We start from the raw sequence: 27,920 nt of genomic DNA, 5'->3' as shown, positions 1-27,920 counted from the left end.
GCACTCAACGCCGTGGACCAACCCCAAACTGGATTTGAGATTATAGAAACAAAGTGAATCTTATTCTTTCCCATCCACACCACCACCCCCCCCCCCCCCCCCCCCCCCCCAAAGAAATAAATTACAAAATGACATTTCAGCAAAGCAGTTCACACAAACATTCCAGGGATGATTCCTTCCTTCCTCTCCTAACAAAAACTATTAAAGTATCTCACAGCAATATTTCTAACAAGGTTAGTCTCAGTTATTTTCTGCTAGAAGAAATATTTCATTTCATATATAGAACATTTCAAAAGATTTAAATCATTCCAATCTTTCGATACCAAAAAATTCTAAAGCCCAGAAATGATGCTGTGTCATTACTGACCATTGAGCATCCTGGCAAAGTTACTCTATTTTTTCGGAGGCATTATTTAAAATAAGTGATTTAGTAGGAATCTGTTTATCTGCTTGCATCACCCAAAGTAATTCTTATAATTAAACTCTTAGTATATTCTGAAGACGACGTCATTACAAGTTGCATTTTTAAAATCTTATTTAAATGAAGCAATCCATTAGCATTTAGTGGCTGCAGGGCTCCACAATATTCCAAAATCGGGCCATAGGTTTGCTTTTAAAAAGGTGATGGAAAGTTCCAGATCTCCAGTGAAAAGATCCTGAAGGATTTCAGTGCACGTCAAGCATTCCCATTTCCTGTGTCAAGGACATCCAGAATATCTTGGAGCTTGCGGTTCGAGATGTATGCCTTTGCCAGATGTTGGAGAGAGACTGGCAAGTGACTGATTATTTAATAAAAATGCAGCTTCTAACAACAGAATTTTTTTTTAGGAAGTAAACAATTCACAAACGATTGGAATAATCAGCACAGCACTCCAAACGGGCTCAGTTGTTCTTCTTGTTTTCGGCTGGTGTGTATGGTGGGGGTTGGTCCTACAACAGAAAATACTTGTTTTATTGTTGAATTTGAACAGTGTCAAGATGGCTGCATGGACCGCCCTCTGGTTATATATATATTTTTAAATGTATTTTATTACAAATATGTATCAAAATAGCGAACAAACACCGTGGGGAAACATGCTTCCCTACAATCAACTATACAGTCTGTACAGATTTTCCGTCTTTTTCACATCCCCACCTCCCCCGCGACAAACAGCCTCTCAAACACGGTCACAAACATCCCCCACCTTTCCTCAAACTCCCCTGAAGAGCCCCTTAACTCATACTTTATCATCTCTAATCGCAGGAAGTCGTCAGGGTCACCCAACCAAGCCGCTACCCCCGGTGGCGATGCCGACCGCCACTCCAGCAAAATTCGCCGCCTTGCAATCAGAGAGGTGAAGGTCAAGACATAGAACATAGAACATTACAGCGCAGTACGGGCCCTTTGGCCCTCGATGTTGGCCGACCCGTGAAACCATCTGAAGCCCATCTGACCTACACTATTCCATTTTCATCCATATGTCTATCCAGTGACCACTTAAATGCCCTTAAATTTGGCGAGTCTACTACTGTTGCAGGCCTTCCTCCTCTCCATGAGCTCCGGCTTCTCGGAAACCCCAAATATCGCCTCCAAAGGGTCCACCTCCTCCTCCACTATCCTGGCGGAGACTGCGAACACTCCAGCCCAGAACCTTCCCAATTTTTCGCAATCCCAAAACATGTGCACGTGATTCGCTAGCCCCCGCCCACACCGCTCACATTCATCTGCTGCCCGCTTGTTATATTAACATATTGCACAACAACAGTTGATGTGATCACATCAGCTACTCTTTATTTTGGGCTGGGTGGTCGCAGAGGCAGGAGGAGGAAATGTTAAAGCAAAAAGTCAAGTGTCCTCACATGAAGAGGGAATGGCGTTCCAGACATTGAGCTTGAAAACAGGAGAATTTGTGCAGTGGACAAATACTTTATGTGGATTTGGTGTGGGAAAAATGTTCCTCATGGTTCACATGAGCATTTTTAACAAATATTCCTTTTTGAGATGACCAGGAGTGATCCTTTTAAAGATCCCAGTTAGCCCACACGTAGGCCCGGTTTTCCTGGATACAGCTAACAGTGGCTGCTGTTGGGAAAACCAGTATTGGTTTGTGAAGGGGAAGTCGTGTCTCACTGTTACTGCCTCAAAAAACTCGATCAATTAAAGATGATTGATATGGGGAGGGTGGTGGATGTTGTTTACATGGACTTCAGTAATGCCTTTGACAAGGTGACTCATGGCAGACTGGCGCAAAAGGTGAAGTCACACAGGATCAGAGGGGAGGTGGTAAGGTGTATACAGAACTGGCTCTGTCACAGAGGGCAAAGGGTAGCAGTAGAAGGGTATTGTTCTGAATGGAAGGCTGTGACTAGTGGTGTTCCACAGGGATCGGTGCTGGGGCCCCTGTTGTTTGCAAGAAACAAACGATCTGGAGGAAAGTGTAGCTGGTCTGATTAGTAAGTTCGCGGATGACACCAAGATTGGTGGAGTGGCAGATAGTGTTGAGGACTGGCCAGAAGATACAGCAGGACAGTGATAGGTTGGAGACTTGGGCAGAGAAATGGCAAATGGCATTTAATCCAGACAAATGAGAGGTTATGCATTTTGGTAGGTCTAACATAGAGGGGAAATACATCGTAAATGGCAAATCTCTGAGGAATATAGGAAGTCAGAGAGATCTATGCGTGCATGTCCACAGGTCTTTGAGGGTGGCAATACAGTCAAGAAAGCATTCGGAATGCTTGCCTTCATTGAACTGGACATAGAGTATAAAAACTGGCAAGTCTTGCTATAGTTGTATAGAACTTTGGAAAGGCCGCACCTGGAATATTGCGCACAATTCTGGTCGCCACACCATCAAAAGGAGGTTTACCAGGATGTTGCCTGGTCTGGAGGGTGTTTGCTCTGTGGAGAGGCTGAATAGACTTGGACTGTTTCCATTAGAACAACGGAGGTGGAGGGGTGACCTGATAGAGGGCTACAAGATTATGAGGGGCATGGTTGGAGTGGATGGGCAGGCACTCTTTCCCAGGGTGGAGGGGTCAGTCACCAGGGGGCATAGGTTTAAGGTCCATGGGGCAAAGTTTAGAGGAGCAGTTAGAGGAATGCATTGCCAGGGGAGGCTGTGGAAGATACATACATTAAAGATGTTCAAAAGGCATCTCCACAAACACATGGATAGGATGGGTATATAGAGGGATACGGCACAAGGAAGTGCTGAGGGGTTTGGCCAAGGGTGGTATCATGACCAGTACAGGCTTGGAGGGCCGGAAGGCCTGTTCCTGTGCTGTAATGGTCTTTAGTCTTGTTCTTTGCAGATGTAGCTTCAAACAAGCATCAAGTCCCTTTTTTGTATGGGCCTCCCATTTTAGAGGCTTAGGCACCGATTTAGCCCCGAAACAGATTTAGCCATTAACAATTGATTTGCTAACAATAAAATATACGGAAGCAAGTTGCACAGAAGATGCAAACAATTTGCAAAGGACTATAAATAGCTATGTGAGTGGGCAAATATTTGGCAGATGCGTATAATGTGGGAAAATGTAAGTTTGTCCATTTTAGCAGAAGAGGAGAAAGGCAGATTATGATTTAAATGGGGACAGACTGCAGAATGCTGCAGAGGGATCTGGGTGTCCTTGTGCATAGAGTCAGAGTTTACAGCACAAAAAGAGGCCCTTCAGCCCATTGCATTCACGCTGACCAACAAGCACCTAACTATCAACCAGCAGAGGGCAGCAGAGCAGAGCTACTGATCAGCTGTTCTGGGGAAATTTGCATACGTGCAGTGCGGTCAGCCTAAGTTGAAGGTGAACCTGCGAAGAAGACCCAAGGAGTTTGAGTAAAGGCAAGCAACCAGCAGAGGGCAGCAGAGCAGAGCTACTGATCAGCTGTTCTGGGGAAATTTGCATACGTGCAGTGCGGTCAGCCTAAGTTGAAGGTGAACCTGCGAAGAAGACCCAAGGAGTTTGAGTAAAGGCAAGCAACCAGCAGAGGGCAGCAGAGCAGAGCTACTGATCAGCTGTTCTGGGGAAATTTGCATACGTGCAGTGCGGTCAGCCTAAGTTGAAGGTGAACCTGCGAAGAAGACCCAAGGAGTTTGAGTAAAGGCAAGCAACCAGCAGAGGGCAGCAGAGCAGAGCTACTGATCAGCTGTTCTGGGGAAATTTGCATACGTGCAGTGCGGTCAGCCTAAGTTGAAGGTGAACCTGCGAAGAAGACCCAAGGAGTTTGAGTAAAGGCAAGCAACCAGCAGAGGGCAGCAGAGCAGAGCTACTGATCAGCTGTTCTGGGGAAATTTGCATACGTGCAGTGCGGTCAGCCTAAGTTGAAGGTGAACCTGCGAAGAAGACCCAAGGAGTTTGAGTAAAGGCAAGCAACCAGCAGAGGGCAGCAGAGCAGAGCTACTGATCAGCTGTTCTGGGGAAATTTGCATACGTGCAGTGCGGTCAGCCTAAGTTGAAGGTGAACCTGCGAAGAAGACCCAAGGAGTTTGAGTAAAGGCAAGCAACCAGCAGAGGGCAGCAGAGCAGAGCTACTGATCAGCTGTTCTGGGGAAATTTGCATACGTGCAGTGCGGTCAGCCTAAGTTGAAGGTGAACCTGCGAAGAAGACCCAAGGAGTTTGAGTAAAGGCAAGCAACCAGCAGAGGGCAGCAGAGCAGAGCTACTGATCAGCTGTTCTGGGGAAATTTGCATACGTGCAGTGCGGTCAGCCTAAGTTGAAGGTGAACCTGCGAAGAAGACCCAAGGAGTTTGAGTAAAGGCAAGCAACCAGCAGAGGGCAGCAGAGCAGAGCTACTGATCAGCTGTTCTGGGGAAATTTGCATACGTGCAGTGCGGTCAGCCTAAGTTGAAGGTGGTTTGTGGAGGGGCTGTTGGCAAGTGACAGTTAAACCCGAAACACTTTGTGAGTGTTTCCCACCCTACCTCCTCCTCTAACCAACCCCCCCACCCCACGGTGGTTGGGAAGCGGGAGCAGGGGCCTGTCGTGAAGGTGAGTGAGTGCCTTTAAATTTGCTTACCTTTCAGCGGGATCAGGGTTTGAGGTAATATCAGGTAAGCTCTTCCTTTCTTTTTCTTTTTCTTGTTTTTTTTTTAATCTAGAGGGGATGTCAGGGAAGGCAGTACAATGCTCCTCCTGCAGAATGTTTGAGGTGAGGGACGCCGTCAGTGTCCCTGCTGATTTCATCTGTGGGAAGTGCACCCAACTCCAGCTCCTCAAAAACCGTGTTAGGGACCTGGAGCTTGAGCTGGATGAACTTCGGATCATTCGGGAGGCAGAGGGGGTCATAGATAGGAGCTTCAGGGAAGTAGTTACACCAAAGACTGGAGATAGATGGGTAACTGTAAGAGGGACTGGGAAGAAGCAGTCAGTGCAGGGACCCCCTGCGGTCGTTCCCCTGAGTAACAAGTATACCGTTTTGGATACTTGTGGGGGGGACGACTTACCAGGGGTAAGCCATGGGGTACGGGCCTCTGGCACGGAGTCTGTCCCTGTTGCTCAGAAGGGAAGGGGGGAAAGGAGTAGAACATTAGTAATTGGGGACTCAATAGTCAGGGGCACAGATAGGAGATTTTGTGGGAGCGAGAGAGACTCACGTTTGGTATGTTGCCTCCCAGGTGCAAGGGTACGTGATGTCTCGGATCGTGTTTTCCAGGTCCTTAAGGGGGAGGGGGAGCAGCCCCAAGTCGTAGTCCACATTGGCACTAACGACATAGGTAGGAAAGGGGACAAGGATGTCAGGCAGGTCTTTAGGGAGCTAGGATGGAAGCTCAGAGCGAGAACAAACAGAGTTGTTATCTCTGGGTTGTTGCCCGTGCCACGTGATAGTGAGATGAGGAATAGGGAGAGAGAGCAATTAAACACGTGGCTACAGGGATGGTGCAGGCGGGAGGGATTCAGATTTCTGGATAACTGGGGCTCTTTCTGGGGAAGGTGGGACCTCTATAGACAGGATGGTCTACATCTGAACCTGAGGGGCACCAATATCCTGGGGGGGAGATTTGTTAGTACTCTTTGGGGGGGTTTAAACTAATTCAGCAGGGGCATGGGAACCTGGATTGTAGTTTTGGGGTGCGAGAGATTGAGAGTAGAGGGGTCAGGAGCACAGTTTTGACTTCGCAGGAGGGCGGCAGTGTTCAGGTCTGTGGTTTGAAGTGTGTCTATTTCAATGCCAGGAGTATACGAAATAAGGTAGGGGAACTGGCAGCATGGGTTGGTACCTGGGACTTCGATGTTGTGGCCATTTCAGAGACATGGATAGAGCAGGGACAGGAATGGTTGTTGCAGGTTCCGGGGTTTAGGTGCTTTAGTAAGGTCAGAGAAGGGGGCAAAAGAGGGGGAGGTGTGGCGCTGCTAGTCAAGGACAGTATTACGGAGGTAGAAAGGATGCAAGATGGGGACTCTTCTTCCGAGGTAGTATGGGCTGAGGTTAGAAACAGGAAAGGAGAGGTCACCCTGTTGGGAGTTTTCTATAGGCCACCTAATAGTTCTAGAGATGTAGAGGAAAGGATGGCGAAGATGATTCTGGAAAAGAGCGAAAGTAACAGGGTAGTTGTTATGGGAGACTTTAACTTTCCTAATATTGACTGGAAAAGATATAGTTCGAGTACATTGGATGGGTCGTTCTTTGTACAATGTGTGCAGGAGGGTTTTCTGACACAATATGTTGACAGGCCAACAAGAGGTGAGGCCACTTTGGATTTGGTTTTGGGTAATGAACCAGGCCAGGTGTTAGATCTGGAGGTAGGTGAACACTTTGGAGACAGTGACCACAATTCGGTGACCTTTACGTTAGTGATGGAAAGGGATAAGTATACCCCGCAGAGCAAGAGTTATAGCTGGGGGAAGGGCAATTATGATGCCATTAGACATGACTTAGGATGTGTTGGTTGGAGAAGTAGGCTGCAAGGGTTGGGCACACTGGATATGTGGAGCTTGTTCAAGGAACAGCTATTGCATTTTCTTGATAAGTACGTACCAGTCAGGCAGGGAGGAAGGGGTCGAGCGAGGGAACCGTGGTTTACCAAAGAAGTGGAATCTCTTGTTAAGAGGAAGAAGGAGGCCTATGTGAAGATGAGGAGTGAAGTTTCAGTTGGGGCGCTTGATAGTTACAAGGAAGCGAGGAAGGATCTAAAGAGAGAGCTGAGACGAGCAAGGAGGGGACATGAGAAGTCTTTGGCAGGTAGGATCAAGGAAAACCCAAAAGCTTTCTATAGGTATGTCAGGAATAAAAGAATGACTAGGGTAAGAGTAGGGCCAGTCAAGGACAGTGGTGGGAAGTTGTGTGTGGAGGCTGAGGATATAAGCGAGATACTAAATGAATACTTTTCGTCAGTATTCACTCAAGAAAAAGATAATATTGTGGAGGAGAATGCTGAGACCCAGGCTATTAGAATAGATGGCATTGAGGTGCGTAGGGAAGAAGTGTTGGCAATTCTGGACAAGGTGAAAATAGATAAGTCCCCGGGGCCGGATGGGATTTATCCTAGGATTCTCTGGGAAGCCAGGGAAGAGATTGCTGAGCCTTTGGCTTTGATTTTTAGGTCATCATTGGCTACAGGAATAGTGCCAGAGGACTGGAGGATAGCAAATGTGGTCCCTTTGTTCAAGAAGGGGAGTAGAGATAACCCCGGTAACTATAGGCCGGTGAGCCTAACGTCTGTGGTGGGTAAAGTCTTGGAGAGGATTATAAAAGATACGATTTATAATCATCTAGATAGGAATAATATGATTAGGGATAGTCAGCATGGTTTTGTGAAGGGTAGGTCATGCCTCACAAACCTTATCGAGTTCTTTGAGAAGGTGACTGAACAGGTAGACGAGGGTAGAGCAGTTGATGTGGTGTATATGGATTTCAGTAAAGCGTTTGATAAGGTTCCCCACGGTCGGCTATTGCAGAAAATACGGAGGCTGGGGATTGAGGGTGATTTAGAGATGTGGATCAGAAATTGGCTAGTTGAAAGAAGACAGAGAGTGGTAGTTGATGGGAAATGTTCAGAATGGAGTTCAGTTACGAGTGGCGTACCACAAGGATCTGTTCTGGGGCCGTTGCTGTTTGTCATTTTTATAAATGACCTAGAGGAGGGCGCAGAAGGATGGGTGAGTAAATTTGCAGACGACACTAAAGTCGGTGGAGTTGTAGACAGTGCGGAAGGATGTTGCAGGTTACAGAGGGACATAGATAAGCTGCAGAGCTGGGCCGAGAGGTGGCAAATGGAGTTTAATGTGGAGAAGTGTGAGGTGATTCACTTTGGAAAGAATAACAGGAATGCGGAATATTTGGCTAATGGTAAAATTCTTGGTAGTGTGGATGAGCAGAGGGATCTCGGTGTCCATGTACATAGATCCCTGAAAGTTGCCACCCAGGTTGATAGGGTTGTGAAGAAGGCCTATGGTGTGTTGGCCTTTATTGGTAGAGGGATTGAGTTCCGGAGCCATGAGGTCATGATGCAGCTGTACCAAACTCTGGTACGGCCGCATTTGGAGTATTGCGTACAGTTCTGGTCGCCTCATTATAGGAAGGACGTGGAAGCTTTGGAACGGGTGCAGAGGAGATTTACCAGGATGTTGCCTGGTATGGAGGGAAAATCTTATGAGGAAAGGCTGATGGACTTGAGGTTGTTTTCGTTAGAGAGAAGAAGGTTAAGAGGTGACTTAATAGAGGCATACAAAATGATCAGAGGGTTAGATAGGGTGGACAGCGAGAGCCTTCGCCCGCGGATGGAGGTGGCTAGCACGAGGGGACATAGCCTTAAATTGAGGGGTAATAGATATAGGACAGAGGTCAGAGGTGGGTTTTTTACGCAAAGAGTGGTGAGGCCGTGGAATGCCCTACCTGCAACAGTAGTGAACTCGCCAACATTGAGGGCATTTAAAAGTTTATTGGATAAGCATATGGATGATAAGGGCATAGTGTAGGTTAGATGGCCTTTAGTTTTTTTTTCCATGTCGGTGCAACATCGAGGGCCGAAGGGCCTGTACTGCACTGTATCGTTCTATGTTCTATGTTCTATGTTCTATTCTAATCCCATTTTTCAGCACTCCGTCCGTACGTCTTGCTTTTCAAGAGCTCATCTAAATGCTGCTTAAATGTTGCGAGGGTTCCCACCTCGACCACCCTTTCAGGCAGCGAGTTCCAGTCTCCCATCACTGTCTGGGTGAAAACGTTTCCCCTCACATCTTCTCTAAATCTCCTACCCCTTACCTTCAATCTGTGCCCCCTGGTTATTGACTCCTCAACTAAGGAGAAAATTACCTTCCTATCCACCTTATGGATGTCCCTCAGTGTTAGACACCACAATCAGCTGCCCACTCAGCCTGTTCTACTCCAGGGAAGACAACCCCAGCGGATCAGTCTTGTTTGATCGCTGAAACGCTCCAGCCCAGGCACCCTCCTGGTGAACCTCCCCTGCACACTCTCCAGTGCAATCATTTCCTTCCTATAGTGTGATCAGAACTATACAGTGCACCAGCTGGGGCCTTCTCATGGGAGTGTCCCTTTAAGAAATGTTTTTGTCTTATCACATGGCTTCAGTGATGTCATTGTGTGGGTGGAGCTGGGCTGTGGCTCTGAGAGTTAGTTTAACTTTAATTTTGAGTTTAGAGCTCATTTGTGACTCTGGGGGTTGTACTTTGGCTTTGAGTTTTGGACTGGGTTTTGAACTGCGCAGGTTGAAATAAGTGTTTCTCTATCTTCATTTTAAAAGCTGTTTCTGGAAGGAATTCAAACCAGCTGTTTGACAAGGGGAACAGTCTGAAACGCAGTAAGCGTGCTGTGTCAAAGGGAACAGTCTGAAAGGCAGTAAGCGTGCTGTGTGCTGCACCACACCTTTGAAAAGGGGTTTTTGGTTTATGGGATATTGTTACTGAATTGGAACAGTTCAGGGGGAATTCATTCAGGGTTATACATAGATTACTGTAGCTGTGTGGGGTCTTTGTGTTTGTAGTCAATAAAAGTTTTTGCGTGTGTTTATGCAAATTTTAACTAAATTTGTAGATTAAAGCTTGCTTTTTGATTAATAGATTCTAAGAACTCTGTTGAATAACACCTGAAAGCTAGGCTCTTGGGCTCATCGTAACCAAAATCATTAAATAGTTGTAGGTCAGGTGAACTCCAGAATATACATTGGAGTCTTCTAAACCCTGGCCCATAACAGGCCTAACCAGTGTTTTATACAGCTCTATCAAAACCTCACTGCACTTTGATTCAATGCCTCAGTTACCAGGGGGACACAAGTTGAAGGTGAGGGGCAGGGGGTTTAGGGGAGATTTGAGGAAAACCATTTTTACCCAGAGGGTGTTGACGGTCTGAAATGCACAGCCTGGGAGGGGGCAGAACATAGATTACAGCGCAGTACAGGCCCTTCGGCCCTCGATGTTGCGCCGACCTGTGAAACCCCTCTAAAGCCCATCTACATTATTCCCTTATCGTCCATATGACTATCCAATGACCATGTGAATGCGTTTAGTGTTGGCGAGTCCACTACTGTTGCAGGCAGGGCATTTCACGCCCGTACTACTCTCGGAGTAAAGAACCTACCTCTGACATCCGTCCTATATCTATCTCCCCTCAATTTAAAGCTATGTCCCCTCCCATCCTTTATAAAGCACTTGGCACTTCACAACATTGAAGGCTGTGGGCCAAGTGCTGGCAAATGGGATTAGGTCGGCAGGCCAGGGGCTTTCCATGTGGCGGTGAAGACTCGATGGGCCGAAGGGTCTTCCGTGCTGTATTATTCTGTGATTCTGGACCATAGAAGATTAAAACGTATCACCTTATTGAGACATTTCCTATCACAGGTGAATCTAGAATTCAAAACAGACGAGGAAGAATTTCTTTGAGGACAATTGGAATTCACTACCCAGGACAGCAGGGGGAGCTGGCTGGCTCATGGGTTAGACCGGGGCTGCGTTAGGAGTGTGAGGCCGCGTTATAACCGAGGCCCAGGCCGGGGGAGACCCAGGCCGGGGGAGACCCAGGCCGGGGGAGACCCAGGCCGGGGGAGACCCAGGCCGGGGGAGACCCAGGCCGGGGGAGACCCAGGCCGGGGGAGACCCAGGCCGGGGGAGACCCAGGCCGGGGGATACAGATTTTTGTTCTATCAGGCAGTCCAGGCTTTTGGGTGAGGTGGGGGTGGGGTTGCCATGGAAAGTGAGGTTAAGGCCACAATCAGATCAGCATGATCTAACTGAATGGAGAACAGGAATGGCCAAACTCCTGCTTCTTATATTCCACACACTGAAGATTATCAAGATAAGACTTTTTTCCCTGGAGTGTAGGAGGCTTAGGGGTGATCTTATAGAGGTCTATAAAATAATGAGGAGCAAAGATAAGGTAGATAGTCAACATCTTTTCCTAAAGGTAGGAGAGTCTAAAACTAGAGGGCATAGGTTTAAGGTGAGAGATACAAAAGGGCCCAGAGAGGCAATCTTTTCACACAGAGGGTGGGGAGTGTCTGGGACGAGTGGCCAGAGGCAGTGGTCAAGGTGGGTACACTTTTGTCTTTTAAAAAGCATTTAGACAGTTATAGGCGAAAGCTGGGTACAGAGGGATATGGGTCAAATGCGGGGAGGTGGGACCAGCTTAGTTGTAAAAACCGGGACAAGTTGGGCCACAAGTTTCCATGCTGTAAACCTCGATGACGTGAAGATGTCATTCAGCACCAATTTAAATGATTAAAGTAACTTTTAACGGGCAGCACAGTAGCATGGTGGTTAGCATAAATGCTTCACAGCTCCAGGGTCCCAGGTTCGATTCCCGGCTGGGTCACTGTCTGTGTGGAGTCTGCACGTCCTCCCCGTGTGTGCGTGGGTTTCCTCCGGGTGCTCCGGTTTCCTCCCACAGTCCAAAGATGTGCGGGTTAGGTGGATTGGCCATGCTAAATTGCCCGTAGTGTCCTTAAAAGTAAGGTTAAGGGGGGGGGGGGGGGTGGCGTTGTTGGGTTACGGGTATAGGGTGGATATGTGGGTTTGAGTAGGGTGATCATTGCTCGGCACAACATCGAGGGCCGAAGGGCCTGTTCTGTGCTGTTCTATGTTCTAAATGACTGGACAAACACATGGATAGGATGGGAATAGAGGGATACGGCACAAGGAAGTGCTGAGAATTTTGGCAAAGATTGGTATCGTGACTGTACAGGATGCAGACCCAGTTCTGGGGTAAACATTTATGATCTGGGGAAAGGGCAGCACGGTGGCGCAGTGGGTTAGCCCTGCTGCCTCACAGCGGCGAGGTCCCAGTTTCGATCCCGGCTCTGGGTCACTGTCCGTGTGGAGTTTGCACATTCTCCCCGTGTCTGCGTGGGTATCGCCCCCACAACCCAAAGATGTGCAGAGTAGGTCAATTGGCCACATTAAATTGCCCCTTAATTGGAGAAAATGAATTTGGTATTTTAAATTTTTTAAAAAAGAAAAAAAAAATGATCTGGGAGAAGATATTTTTCATTAAGCACCTTGGGAAAAGGGACCATAATGAACAAAACCAATGTCATAGGTGAAGCTCAACCTTTAAGGCAGCAGCGAGGAACTCTTACCATGGGCATGTAGACACTGTAAGGATTGGATGGATTGTAGTAAGCACTAGAAGCTGCTTCTGCTGCTTTAGCTCCACCTGAAAGAGAAAAGATACAACAATTTAAAGTGGCGCTTTTCTTTAAATCCTTCCCTCTATTGAAACCTCTTCTTGCTCCCCTTTCCAAGCTGCCAATTTCTCCCCTCTTCCCTCTCAAAATACAATGACTGACCTTTTTCTGCAGATGCTATAATCCATCAGAGCCTGCTGTGACTGGATTCTGGCCACTGAACACAGCAGGCAGCTGTAAGACTTGTGGGAAAAGTTACAGCTCAACATGGATTGAAAATTGGCAGAATAATAGGAAGCAATGAGTAATGGTCAGTGGGTATTTGGGGGCTGGAGGAAGGTTTGTCGTGGTATTCTCCAGGGCTCGGTATTGGAATCCTTGCTTTTCCTGGTACATATTAATGACTTAGATCTTGGTTTGCTGGGGTCAATTTCAAAGTTTGCAAATGGCACAAAACTTGCAAGTATTGGAAACTGTAAGGAGGACCGTGCAGAACATCAAAAGGACGGACAGGTTGGGGCACTGGGCAGGCGGGTATCAGATGGACAGGTTGGGGGACTGGGCAGGTTGGGGGACTGGGCAGGTTGGGGGTCTGGGCAGGTTGGTGTCAGACGGACAGGTTGGGGGACTGGGCAGGCGGGTATCAGATGGACAGGTTGGGGGACTGGGCAGACTGGTGTCAGACAGGTTGGGGGACTGGGCAGGTTGGGGGACTGGGCAGACTGGTGTCAGACGGACAGGTTGGGGGACTGGGCAGGCGGGTATCAGACGGACAGGTTGGGGGACTGGGCAGGCTGGTGTCAGACGGACAGGTTGGGGGACTGGGCAGGCTGGTGTCAGACAGACAGGTTGGGGGACTGGGCAGGCTGGGGGACTGGGCAGGCTGGTATCAGACGGGCAGGTTGGGGGACTGGGCAGGCTGGTGTCAGATGGACAGGTTGGGGGACTGGGCAGGCTGGTGTCAGACGGACAGGTTGGGGGACTGGGCAGGCTGGTGTCAGACGGACAGGTTGGGGGACTGGGCAGGCTGGTATCAGACGGACAGGTTGGGGGACTGGGCAGGCTGGTGTCAGACAGGTTGGGGGACTGGGCAGGTTGGGGGACTGGGCAGGTTGGGGGACTGGGCAGGCTGGTGTCAGACAGGTTGGGGGACTGGGCAGGCTGGTGTCAGACAGACAGGTTGGGGGACTGGGCAGGCTGGTGTCAGACGGACAGGTTGGGGGACTGGGCAGGCTGGTGTCAGACAGACAGGTTGGGGGACTCGGCAGGCTGGTGTCAGACAGACAGGTTGGGGGACTGGGCAGGCTGGTATCAGACAGGTTGGGGGACTGGGCAGGCTGGTGTCAGACAGGTTGGGGGACTGGGCAGGCTGGTGTCAGATGGACAGGTTGGGGGACTGGGCAGGCTGGTGTCAGACGGACAGGTTGGGGCACAGCTAGCAGACTGCTAGCGCAGCAACTCAGGAAGAGGGAGGCGGCCAGGGAAATAAGTAGAGTGATGGATGGGGAGGGGCACAAAGTGGAGGACCCGGCAGGATTGAATAAGGTATTCCGGGACTTCGATCGCAAGCAGTATAATTCGGAGCCGCCGGAAGAACCGGAGGAGATGAAAAGGTTTCTGGACGGGTTAACATTCCCAACAGTAGGTGGGGGGGGGGGGGGGGGGGGGCGAGTGGATGAGCTGGGGGCCCCGATTAGAGTTGAGGAGGTATTGGGGGGGGTCTAAAGGCCATGCAGTCGGGGAAAGCCCCAGGGCTGGATTGATACCCAGTAGAGTTCTATAGGAAGTTCTCTGAGCTGGTGGGCCCGGTCTTGGCGAGGGTTTTCAATGAGGCAAGGGACAGAGGGACCCTGCCGGCGACAATGTCGCAAGCCACTATATATCACTGATATTGAAGCGGGGTAAAGACCTGGAGGCGCCAAGCTCCTGGCAAAGGTACTGGCGGTTAGAATGGAGGACTGCGTACTGGAGGTGATTGGGGAGGACCAAACTGGGTTCGTGAAAGATAGGCAGCTGGCGGCCAACCTGAGAAGATTACTTAATGTGATAATGATGCCCCCGGCGGGTAGGGAGGTGGAGGTAGTGGTGGCGATGGACGCCGAGAAGGCCTTTGACCGGGTGGAGTGAGACTATCTATGGGAGATGCTCGGACGGTTTGGGCTCGGGGAGGGACTGGTGAATTGGATCAAATTATTATATCAGGCCCCAAAGGCCAGCGTCAGGACTAACAGAGAAGTGTTGGAGTACTTTAGGTTGTACCGAGGGACCAGACAGGGCTGCCCGCTCTCCCCGCTGCTGTTTGCGCTGGCCATAGAGCTGCTGGCGATTGCGCTGAGAGCCGCAAAGGGATGGAAGGGTATAGTGAGGGGCGGGGTAGAACATAGGGTCTCTCTTTATGCAGACAACCTGCTCCTGTACGTGTCGGACCCAGTGGCCGGGATGGGAAGTATACTGGGAATGTTAAGGAAGTTCGGCCAGTTTTCAGGATACAAATTAAATACGGCCAAGAGTGAAATGTTTGTGGTACAGGCAAGGGGCCTGGAGAACAGATTGAGAGGGCTACCGTTTAGGCTGGTTGAGGAAAATTTCCGGTATTTGGGAATCCATGTGGCACGAGACTGGGGCAGGCTGCACAAGTTAAATTTGGCCAGGGTGGTGGAGCAAATGAAGGGATAGTTTCGGAGATGGGATGCACTCCCGCTGTCGCTGGCAGGGAGGGTGCAGACTGTAAAGATGACAATCCTCCCTCGATTTTTGTTTATTTTTCAGTGCCTCCCGATCTTTGTCCCACAGTCCTTCTTCAAAAGAGTTAACAGGATGATGATGAGCTTTGTCTGGGCGGGAAAATCTCCACGGGTGAAGAAGGCAATGCTGGAGAGGAACTGCAGCAAGGGAGGGCTGGCTTTGCCGAGTCTGATTAATTATTACCGGGCGGCCAACATCGCTATGATAAGGAAGTGGATGGTGGGTACGGGGTCTATCTGGGAGCGGGTGGAGGCGGCTTCGTGCAGGGGCTCTAGTTTGGCAGCCCTGGTCACGGCTCCTCTACCGCTGCCGCCGGCCAGCTACTCCACCAGCCCGGTAGTGGTGGCGACCCTGCGTATATGGGGCCAGTGGGGGAGGCATGTAGGGGAGATGGGGGCGTCGGTTTGGGCGCCAATCTGTGACAACCATCGGTATTCCCCCGGGAGTATGCATGGGGGGTTTCGAGGATGGCGGCGGGCGGGGGTGGGAAGGGCGGGCGATATGTTCCTGGAAGGAAGCTTTGCGAGTTTGAGGAGCTTGGAGGAGAGCTTTGGTCTAGTAAGGGGAAATGATTTTAGGTACCTACAGTTGCGGGACTTTGCCCGTAGACAGGTCCCACCCTTCCCACGCCTCCCGCCAATGGGGATCCAAGACAGAATAGACTCTAGGGGGGAAGTAGAGGGTAGAGTCTCTGAGATTTATAGGGTGCTCATGAGGGAGGAAGGGTCCCAGACGGAGGAACTGAAACTTAAATGAGAGGAGGAGCTAGGTGGGGAAATGGAGGACGGGCTGTGGGCAGAAGCCCTGAGTAGGGTAAATTCGACCGCAACATGTGCCAGGCTCAGTCTGATTCAATTTAAAGTCGTTCACCGGGCCCACATGACAGTGTCTCGGATGAGAAAATTCTTTGGGATAGAGGACAAATGCGCTAGGTGCGCAGGAGGACCAGCGAACCACGTTCACATGTTTTGGGCATGCCCTAAGCTTATGGGGTACTGGGAGGGATTTGCGGGCGTCATGTCCCGGGTGCTAAAAACAAGGGTGGTGATGAGTCCAGGGGTGGCAATTTTTGGGGTTTCGGAAGACCCGGGAGTCCAGGGGGAGAAAGAGGCCAATGTTTTGGCCTTTGCTTCCCTGATAGCCCGGCGACAAATACTATTGGCGTGGAGGGACTCAAAGCCCCCGAAGACTGAGTTGTGGCTTGCGGACATGTCGAGTTTTCTGGGTATGGAAAAGTTTAAGTTCGCCTTGAGGGAATCTGTACAGGGGTTCGCCCGAAGGTGGCACCATTCATTGACTTCTTGCGGGAGAGTGAGCGTCAGCAGGGGGTGGGGGAGGGGGTTTGAGTCGAGTAGAGTAGGAGGGAAAATTGGCGGGTAGTACGGGAGAGGACGGGCTTGTGCAGTATGTTATTACATAGAATTAGAATTTACAGTGCAGGAGGCAGCCATTTGGCCCATCAAGTCTGCACCGGCTCCTGGAAAGAGCACCCTACCCAAGGTTAACACCTCCACCCTATCCGCATAACCCAGTAACCCCACCCAACACTAAGGGCAATTTTGGACACCAAGGGCAATTTATCACGGCCAATCCACCTAACCTGCGCATCTTTGGACTGTGGGAGGAAACCGAAGCACCCGGAGGAAACCCACGCAGACACGGGGAGGATGTGCAGACTCCGCACAGACAGTGACCCAGCAGGGAATCGAACCTGGGACCATGGAGCCATGAAGTGATTGTGCTATCCACAATGCTACCATGCTGCCCCACTATGATTGAAGTATTGAATGTTTTCTTTCTGTTGATGTCTGTAACTGTTTACAAAGCCAAACACTACTATAAAATTGTTTATTAAAAAAAACAGAAGCAGCAAATAGGGTCACAGGGGGAAAAAATTGTAATAAGACAAAATGAACGACTCTTCACTTAAATCCGCGCAGTAGTTGGCACAAAATAAATGAATTCACTGCACAAATTGAGGTTAATGGGTATGTCTGATCATATCGCCACTACAGAGATGCAGTGACAAGAAGATCAATGCTGGGAAAATATTCAGGGATTTGTGGCTTTTTGTAAGGACAGCGTGAGGGGGGTGGGGTAGCTTTGTTACAAGATTAAATAAGTACGATAGCAAGAAATGATCTTGAATCGGAAGATATCAAATCCATTTGGTGGAGGAAAGAAATAACAGGGGGAAGGCGACACTGGCTGGAGTCAGCTATAGGATCCCTAACAGTAGCTACACTATACTAACTGTGAGATGTGGCAGATCCGTGACGCTTCCAGTGTTCTGCTCAACTACATCTGTAGCAAGGGTAACCAATGGCAGCTCCTCATAGACCGCGTGGTTTGGTTGGAGCAGCAATTGGATGCACTTATGAGCACGCAATGGCGGAAAGCTTCATAGATATGTGTTAGAGAGATGTGGTCACGCCCAAGGTGCAGGCAGAGAGATGGGTGACCACTAGAAGGGGCAGGCAGTCAGTGAAGGAATCCCCTGTGGCTGTCCCCCTCTCGAACAGGCTCTCTAAGGGATGGTTTAGCTCAGTGGGCTAGACAGCTGGTTTGTAATGCAGAACCAGGCCAGCAGTATGTGTTCAATTCCTGTACCACTTACCCAAACAGGCCACGGAATGTGGCGACTAAGGGCTTTTTGCAGTAACTTCATACTTGTGACAATAAAAGATTATTATTATATTGTTTTGGATACTGTTGGGGGGGATAGCCTATCAGGGGAAAACAACAGCAGCACGGTAGCATTGTGGTTAGCACAATCGCTTCACAGCTCCAGGGTCCCAGGTTCGATTCCTGGCTTGGGTCACTGTCTGTGTGGAGTCTGCACATCTTCTCCGTGTGTGCGTGGGTTTCCTTCGGGTGCTCCGGTTTCCTCCCACAGTCCAAAGATGTGCGGGTTAGGTGGATTGGCCATGATAAATTCCCCTTAGTGTCCAAAATTGCCCTTAGTGTTGGGTGGAGTTGCTGGGTTATGGGGATAGGGTGGAGGTGTTAACCTTGGGTAGTGTGCTCTTTCCAGGAGCTGGTGCAGACTCGATGGGCCGAATGGCCTCCTTCTGCACTGTAAATTCTATGTAAAAAACAGTGGGACCACAACTGGTTCTGTTGCTCAGCAGGGGAGGGCAAAGTGCAAGAGAGCGTTAGTTATAGCGAACTCCATAGTAAGGGGCACAGATAGGCACGTCTGTGGACGGGAAAGAGACTCAAGGATGGTGTGTTGCCTCCCTGGTGCCAGGGTCAAGGATGTCTCTCAACAAACACAGGAGATCCTGAAGGGGGAGGGTGAACAGGCAGAGGTCGTAGTACACATAGGTACTAACGACATAGGCAGGAAGAGTGATGAGGTCCTGCAGCAGGAGTTCAGTAAGCTAAGAAGTAGGACCTCTAGGGTTGTAATCTCAGGATTACTCCCTGTGCCACGTGCCAGTGAGGCTAGAAGTAGGAGGATAGTGCAGCAAAACAAGTGGCTAAACCAGTGGTGTAGAAGGGAGGGTTTCATATTTCAGGACCATTGGGATCTCTTCCGGTGCAGATGGGATCAGTACAAAAAGGACGGGTTGCATCTAAACTTGAAGGGCACCAAGATCCTGGCTGGGAGGTTTGCTCGTGTCACTCTGGAGGATTTAAACTAGTATGGCAGGGAGGTGGGAACCAGAGCATTAGCTTAGAAGGTGTCAGAACGTGGCTGCAAGGGGATCAGAGCTGGGATCTAAATATACAAGGCTATGTATCCTAACAAAAGGACAGGCAGATGGGCAAAGGGGGCGGGGTTGCATTGTCAGTAAAGAATGAAGTTAAATTGATAGCAAGGAGCGATATAGAATCAGAAGGCATAAAATCTCTTTAGGTAGAGTTGTGGAATCGCAAAGGTCAAAAGACCCTGATGGGAGTTATGTACAGGTCCCCTGGCAGTAGTCAGGATTTGTGCAGACTGAGAGAGGGCAATGAAGTGGCAGATGAAATACAATGTTGGAAAGTGTGAGGTTATGCACTTTGGAAGGAGGAGTTTAGCATAGACTATTTTCTAAATGGGGAAATGCTTCGGAAAGCTGAAGCACAAAGGGACTTGGGAGTCCTGTTCACGATTCTCTGAAGGTTAACGTGCAGGTTCAGTCGGCAGTTAAAGCGGCAAATGCAATGTTAGCATTCATGTCGAGAGGGCTAGAATACAAGACCAGGGATGTACTTGTGAGGCTGTAGAAGGCTCTGGTCAGACACCATTTGGAGAATTGTGAGCAGTTTTGGGCCCTGTATCTAAGAAAGGATGTGCTGGCCTTGGAAAGGGTCCAGAGGAGGTTCACAACAATGATCACTGGAACGAAGAGCTTGTCGTATGAGTAACAGTTGAGGACTCTGGGTCTGTACTCGTTGGAGTTGAGAAGGACGAGGGAGGTGCTATTGAAACTTGGATACTGCGATGTGGAGAGGATGTTTCCACTTGTAGGAAAAACTGCAGCAGCCTATCAGACTGCACCAACATAAAAAAAGTAAAACACCTGACCTGTCTACCCTAATCCCATTTGCCAGCACTTGGCCCACAGCCTTCAATGTTGTGACGTACCAACTACTCATCCAAGTACTTTTTAAAGGATTGAGACAACCCGCCTCTACCACCCTCCCAGGCAGCGCATTCCAGACCGTCACCACCCTCTGGGTATAAAGGTTTTTCCTTAAATCCCCCCTAAACCTCCTGCCCCTTTATATCCCCCTCGTAACTGACCCTTCAACTAAGGGGAACGGCTGCTCCCCATCCACCCTGTCCATATCCCTCATAATCTTGTCCACCTCGATCAGGTCGCCCCTCAGTCTTCTCTGCTCCAGAGAAAACAACCCAAGCCTATCCAACCTCTCTTCAGGCAACATCCTGGTGAATCTCCTTTTATCCCCTCCAGTGCACTCACATTCCTCCTATAGCACTTGGAACTATGATGTTGGTGCTATTCGAGAATTGGTTGAGAGAAGGACAGGATTAGCAGCTAAATGTTCCAGGATTTAGATGTTTCAGGCACGATAGAGGGGGATGTAAAATGGGTGGGGAAGTTGCATTACTGGTTAAGGAGAATATTATAATAATTAAAATCTTTATTAGTGTCACAAGTAGGCATACATGAACATGCAATGAAGTGACAGAATACTGTTGCAGCCTTCCCCCAGGAAGCAGGCAAGCTCCCCTCCCAGTTCCCCCCCTCCATCAGCCCCTTTCAACCCCTCCTTCAACTCCCTCCTCAAGTGCTCCACGACTTGGTACTGCCAGCCTGGCACGTTGCAGTCTGAGGAGTGGAAAGCGGGTTTGAAAGCAACACCAACATTTCGACCATTTCTTCTGTGCACAATTTCCCCTGCAGATGTCAGTCAGTTCACCGGGTCTCCTAAGGGAGACAGGTGAAAGCTCCAAGAAGATAAAGCTTTAGGACATTTCTTCCTGAGTCTCAAAGCGAGAGTGAGAAACCGAAATGACCAACAACAACTGTCATTCAAAATGCATCCTAAATATGATGCTGCCACACTGGCTGAAAAGTACCAGCATTTTCCATTTTTATTACAGCTGAAAATGTTTTTTTTCAGAAAAAACATTTGAAATCGGTTATGTGGAGATGCCGGCGTTGGACAGGGGTGGACACAGTGAGACGTCTTTCAACACCAGGTTGAAGTCCAGCGGGTTTGTTTCGAATCGCTGGCTTTCGGAGCGCTGCTCCTTCTTCACCTGATGGGGGAGCTGCGCTCTGAGGGCTCGTGGTTTAGAGCGGACCTGGTGGACTTTGGCCTGGTGTTGTAAGACTTTTAAAATCGGTGACAACCCAACAGTTGTAACATACTGAAAATTATTTTATAAAATATGCAAATCGATTTCCTAATAAAATTCTGTTATAGCAAAAAAAAAAAAAAAAAAAAAAGAACATGCAATGAAGTGACTATGAAAATTCTTTAGTCGCCACACTCCGGGAATCGAACCTGGGATCCTGGCGCTGTGAAGCAACAGTGCTAACCACTGCTACCGTGTCGCCCATAAAAGTAGCTACATAGATAGTGGATGCACTAGCAGTAATCTTCCAAGAACCTTAAATTCTGAAAAGAGCCAAATGATTGGAAAACTGTCAGTGGAATACCTTATTCAAAAAGGGAGGGAGGCAAAAAGATAGGTAACTAGAGGCCAGTTAGCTTAATATCTGCCATTGGGAAAATGTTACAGTCCATTATTTTTATTCATTTTTTCCAATTAAAAGGCAATTTTAGCGTGGCCAATCCACCTACCCTGCACGTCTTTGGGTTGTGGGGGCGAAACCAATGCAAAAACGGGGAGCTTACAGACCACTATAAAGGATGTAATAGCGGAATTAGAAATACTTAATATATTCAAGCTTATTGAAGATATATCCAAGAATTCTATGCGAGGCTATGCCCTGGCTGAGGTATTTGCATCATCGTTAGCCATGGGTGAGGTTCCAGAAGACTGGAGGGTAGCAAACGTTGTGCCTTTATTTCAGAAGGGCTGTAAAGAAAAACCTGGGAATTATAGACCGGTAAACCTAATATCTGTGGTGGGTAAGTTATGAGAGAGGATTATGAGGGACAAGATATACAGGCATTTGGAAAGACAGGGTTTGATTAGGAGTACAGTAAGAAGTCTTACAACACCAGGTTAAAGTCCAACATGTTTGTTTCAAACACTAGCTTTCGGAGCTCTGCTCCTTCCTCAGGTGCAGTGCTCCGAACTGCTCAGGAGCAGTGCTCCAAAAGCTAGTGTTTGAAACAAACATGTTGGACTTTAACCTGGTGTTGTAAGACTTCTTACTGTACTCCTAATCAAACCCTGTTTACTGTGCTCACCCCAGTCCAACGCCACCATCTCCACATCTTGATTAGGAGTTATCAGCACGGCTTTGTGCATGGGTGATCATGTCTTACAGATTTTTTTAGAGTTCTTTGATCAAGTGACCAGGAAGGTTGATGAGGGCAGGGTGGCAGATGCAGTCTATATGGACTTCAGTAAGGTCTTTGATAAAGTTCCACATGGTAGGCTGCGCTGGAAGGTTAGAGCACATGGAATCCAGGGAGAGCTGGCAAATTGGTTATACAATTGCCTTGATGGTGGGAAGCAGAGGGTAATGGTGGAAGGATGCTTGCAGCAGGACCTTAATCAGCTGGGGAAGTGGGCCTAGAAATGGCAAATGGAGTTCAATATAGATGTGTGTGATGTGTTGCATTTTGGAAAGTCAAATCAAAGTCAGACTTCCACGGCGAATGGTAGGACCTTAGGGAGTGTGGTGGAACAGAGGGACCTTGGAGTTCAGGTACACGGTTCTCTAAAGATGGAGTCACAGGTAGATAGAGCAGTGAAGAAAGCTTTTGGCATGCTGGCCTTCATCAGTCAGGGCACTGAGGATAGAAGTTGGGAAATTATGTTGCAATTGTACAGGACGTTGGTGGGGCCACACCTGGATGTTTTCAGTTTTGGTCGCCTTCCTATAGGAAAGATGTTATTCTGAGAATGATTGGACAGGCTGGGACATCTTTCCTTGGAGCGTAGGAGACTGAGGGGTGATCATGGAGGTGAATAAGGTCATGAGAGGCATGGATAGGGGAAATGCACGCAGTCTTTTTCTCCACAACCGGGGAACTGAGAACTAGAGGGTATAGGTTTAAGTTAAGAGGGGAAAGGATCAACAGGAACCTGAGGAGCAACATTTTAACAAAGAGGATGATACTAACGTGGAATGAGCTGCCGGAGGAATAATAATAATAATTATTATTTTTATTGTCCCGAGTAGGCTTCAATGAAGTTACTGTGAAAAGCCCCTAGTTGCCACATTCTGGCGCCTGTTCGGGGAGGCTGGTACGGGAATTGAACCGTGCTGCTGGCCTGCCTTGGTCTGCTTTCAAAGCCAGCGATTTAGCCCGGTGCTAAACAGCCCCACGCTGTTGGCCCGGTTCTGCATTACAAGCCAGCTGTTTAGCCTACTGTGCTAAACCAGTCCCATAGTGGTTGAGGCAGGGACATTGACAACATTTAAAAGGCATTTGGACGGATACATGGATAGGAAAGGTTTAGAGGGATATGGGCCAAATGGGGTTAGCTGAGATGGGCTTTTTGGTTGGCACGGACCAGTCTGGGCTGAAGGGCCCGACTCCGTGCCGTAGCAAACGACCAATTTATTAGAGCTCTTTCAGGTGGTAATGAGCAGGATAGATAAAGTGAAACCAGTAGATGCAATATACTTGGATTTCCAAAAAGCATTTGATAAGGTCCCGCACAAAAGTCTATCCGTTAAGATAAGAGCACATGGTGTTGGGAGTAGTATATTATCATGAATGGAGGATAGGCTAATTAAAAGACAGATTCCATAGAATTCTGACTGTGCAGAAGGAGGCCATTCAGCCCATCAAGTCTCCACCAACCCTCTGAAAATGCACCCTACCTAAGACCACCCTGCCCTATACCCATAACCCCACCTAACCTGCACATCTTTGGACTGTGGGAGGAAACCGGAGCACCCGGAGGAAACCCACACAGACACGGGGAGAACGTGCAAACCCCGCACAGACAGTGACCCAAGACCGGAACTGAACCTGGCTCTGTGAGGCAGCAGAGTTAACCACTGGGATAAGAAGGGCAATTTCAGGATGGCAACATGTAACTAGTGGACTGCCACAGGTATCAGTGCTGGGGCCACAATTATAGAACATAGAACAGTACAGCACAGAACAGGCCCTTCAGCCCTCGATGATGTGCCGAACAATGATCACCCTACTCAAACCCACGTATCCACCCTATACCCGTAACCCAACAACCCCTGCCCTTAGCCTTACTTTTTAGGACACTACGGGCAATTTAGCATGGCCAATCCATCTAACCCGCACATCTTTGGACTGTGGGAGGAAACCGGAGCACCCTGAGGAAACCCACGCACACACGGGGAGGACGTGCAGACTCCACACAGACAGTGACCCAGCCGGGAATCGAACCTGGAACCCTGGAGCTGTGAAGCATTTATGCTAACCACCATGCTACCGTGCTGCCCCGATTATGTATTATATTTTTGAGTACCCAATTCATTTTTTCCAATTAAGGGACAATTTAACTTGGCCAATCCACCTAACCTGCACATTTTTGGGTTGTGGGGGCGAAACCCATGCAAACATGGGGAGAATGTGCAAACTCCACGTGGACAGTGATCCAGGGCTGGGATCGAACCTGGAACCTTGGCGCCATGAGGCAGCAGTGCTAACCACTGTGCCGATTATTTATTATATTAATGACTTGGATGAAGGAAGTGAATGTACCACTGCTAGGTTTGCAGTTGATATTAAAATAGATGGAAAGGCAAACGATGAGGTTGTGCAAAGTCTACAAAGGGATAGAGACAGGTTAAATGAGTGGGCAAAACATTGGCAGATGGAATATAATGTAGGAAAATGTGAATTATGCACTTTGGTGGGAAGAATAGAGCTGAATATTTTTTAAATGGAGAATGGCTCAGAGGGATTTGGGAATCCTCCTGCATAAAGCACAAGAAGCTGGCATGCAGATGCAGCAGGTAATAGGGAAGGCAAATGGAATGTTTGCCTTTATTTCAAAGGCAATGGAGTATAAAAATGAGGGTCTTGCTAAAACTAAACAAGACAATCGATAGACCACACCTGGAATACAGTGAACAGGTTTTGTCCCCATATCTAAGGAAAGATATATTAGCATTGGATGCAATTCAGAGAAGGTTCATAGCATTGATCCTGGGTATGGAGGAATTTTCTCATGAGGAGAGGTTGAGTAAGTCGGGCCTGTTCTCATTGGAGTCGAGAAAAATGAGACGTTAACTTATTGAGACATATGGAATTGTTCGGGGTATTAGAACATAGAACAGTACAGCACAGAACAGGCCCTTCGGCCCTCAATGTTGTGCCGAGCCATGATCACCCTACTCAAACCCACGTATCCACCCTATACCCGTAACCCAACAACCCCCCCTTAACCTTACTTTTATTAGGACACTACGGGCAATTTAGCATGGCCAATCCACCTAACCCGCACATCTTTGGACTGTGGGAGGAAACCGGAGCACCCGGAGGAAACCCACGCACACAGGGGAGGACGTGCAGACTCCACACAGACAGTGACCCAGCCGGGAATCGAACCTGGTACCCTGGAGCTGTGAAGCATTTATGCTAACCACCATGCTACCCTGCTGCCCCAAACAGTATTGACGGGGTAGATGCTGAGAGATTGCTTTCCCTTGTGGAGAGTCTAGGACCAAGGGGCATAACCTCAGAGTAAGGGGTCGCCCATTTAAATCTTTTTTTTTTATAAATTTAGATTAGCCAATTTTTTTTTTTCCAATTAAGGGGCAATTTAGCGTGGCCAATCCACCTACACTGCACATTTTTGGATTGTGGGGGCGAAACCCACGCAGACACGGGGAGAACGTGCAAACTCCACACGGACAGTGACCCAGAGCCGGGATCGAACTTGGGACCTCAGCGCCGTGAGGCGGTTGTGCTAATCACTAGGCCACCGTGCTGCCCTGGTCGCCCATTTAAGACAGAAATTGGAGTCGAGGGCCATCACATCTTATCAGTCATAATCTCTGATTGCTGATATAGTGCGGGGCACAGTGGTTGCTGGGTGAGAGCTTGCTAAGGGGGGTAAAATTTTTAAAAACTTACTGTTGGCGGTTTTCAGTTGAATCCGGTCGGAGTGAGGACAGAGTGACTGCTGGGTAAGTAGCAAAGATTTACATTGTTTACGCGGGCCGATAACAGCTGATTGATGTTCTTGTGCGGGGCGCAGTGGTTGCTGGTTAAGTGTTTTATTTTTACCTGTATTTAAGTTGGGCGGTTCCTAAACCCGAGACACTACACTTGTCGTGTCCCCCACCCTTCCACCTCCTCTAACCTGAGGGGGTAGAGTGAATAACAGGTAAGCTCTTTCTTTCTTTTTCTTGTTTTTATCCGCAAGTTATCTAGAGGAGATGGCAGGGAAGCCAGTGCAATGTTCCTCCTGCAGTATGTTTGAGGTGAGGAACGCCGTCAGTGTCCCTGCTGATTTCACCTGTGGGAAGTGCACCCATCTCCAGCTCCACATAAGCCGCGTTAGGGAAATGGAGCTGGAGCTGGATGAACTTCGGATCAGTCGGGAGGCAGAGGTGGTCATAGATAGTAGCTTCAGGGATGTAGTTACTCCGAAGAATCAAGATAGATGGGTGACGGTGAGAGGGGCTGGGAGGAAGCAGTCAGTGCAGGGATCCTCTGTGGTCGTTCCCCTCAGTAACAAGTATACCGTTTTGGATACTGTTGAGGGGGACGACCTATCAGGGTAAGCCACGGTGAACGAATCTCCAGCACTGAGTCCATCCCTGTGGCTCAGAAGGGAAGGAGGGAGAGCAGGAGAGCAATAGTTACTGGGGACGCGATAGTTAGAGGGACAGATAGACGCTTCAGTGATAACAAAAGAGACTCACAGTTGGTATGTTACCTCCCGGGTGCCAGGGTCCATGACGTCTCGGACCGTGTTTTCAGAATCCTTAAGCGGGAGGGGGAACAGTCACAAGTCATGGTACACATCGGTACCAACGACATAGGTAAGAGAGGGGACGAGGATTTAAAACAGGAATTTAGGGAGCTAGGGTGGAAGCTGAGAGCGAGGACAAACCATGTTGTCATCTCTGGTTTGTTGCCGGTCACGTGCTAGGGAGGTGAGGAACAGGGAGAGAGTGCAGATAAACACGTGGCTGCAGGGATGGTGTAGGAGGGAGGGTTTCAGTTAAGTGGATAATTGGAGCACATTCTGGGGAAGGTGGGACCTGTACAGACAGGACGGTTTGCACCTGAACCAGAGGGGCGCCAATGTCCAGGGAGGGAAATTTGCTAGGGCTCTTCGGGGGGGGGGGGGGCTTAAACTAATTTGGCAGGTGGAATGGGAAAACAAACTGTAGTCCAGAAGCCAGTGTTGAGAGTAATGAGGTACTGAGGAGGGTATCGAGGTCGCAGGAGTGTACCGGCAGACAGAAAGGTGGGTTGAAGTGTGTCTACTTTAATGCAAGGAGCATCCGGAATAAGGTAGGTGAACATGGAGCATGGATTGGTACCTGGGACTACGATGTTGTGGCCATTACGGAGACATGGTTAGAACAGGGACAGGAATGGTTGTTGGAAGATCCGGGATATAGATGATTCAGTAAGAGCAGGGTAGGTGGTAAAAGAGGTGGAGGAGTATCATTATTAACCAAGGATAGTTTAACGGCTGAAGAAAGACAGTTTGAGGGGTATCTACCTACTGAGGTAATATGGGCCGAAGTTAGAAATAGGAAAGGAGCGGTCACGTTGTTAGGAGTTTTCTATAGGCCCCCAAATAGTAATAGAGACGTGGAGGAAGAAATTGCAAAACAGATTATGGATAGGTGTGGAGGTCACAGGGTAGTTGTCATGGTGACTTTAACTTTCCAAATATTGATTGGAACCTCTATAGGTCGAACAGTTCGGATGGGGCAGTTTTTGTACAGTGTGTGCAGGAGGGTTTCCTGACACAATATGTGGATAGGCCGACAAGAGGTGGGGCCACATTGGATTTGGTACTGGGTAATGAACCGGGCCAAGTGTTAGATTTGTTT

At 48.8% G+C, this 27,920-nt stretch overlaps 1 protein-coding gene across 1 annotated transcript in view; it reads right to left on the bottom strand.

The window, feature by feature from the left end:
- Window positions 1-395: 395 nt before the first annotated feature.
- The window catches only part of LOC119956271 (WW domain-binding protein 2-like), a 103,837-nt gene continuing 76,312 nt past the window's right edge, over window positions 396-27,920 (bottom strand). Inside the window, exons 7-8 of the mRNA XM_038783339.1 lie at window positions 12,511-12,587; window positions 396-930 (exon numbers count right to left, since the gene is read on the bottom strand). Coding sequence (XP_038639267.1) covers window positions 883-930; window positions 12,511-12,587 — 125 coding nt within the window. The 3' untranslated portion in view covers window positions 396-882. The remainder of the gene's footprint in view (window positions 931-12,510; window positions 12,588-27,920) is intronic.

This window comes from Scyliorhinus canicula, chromosome 23, assembly GCF_902713615.1.
Source record: "Scyliorhinus canicula chromosome 23, sScyCan1.1, whole genome shotgun sequence".
Taxonomy (NCBI): Eukaryota; Metazoa; Chordata; class Chondrichthyes; order Carcharhiniformes; family Scyliorhinidae; genus Scyliorhinus; species Scyliorhinus canicula.
Note: the sequence above shows the minus strand (reverse complement) of the source record. Positions and strands in the feature narration are given on the sequence as shown.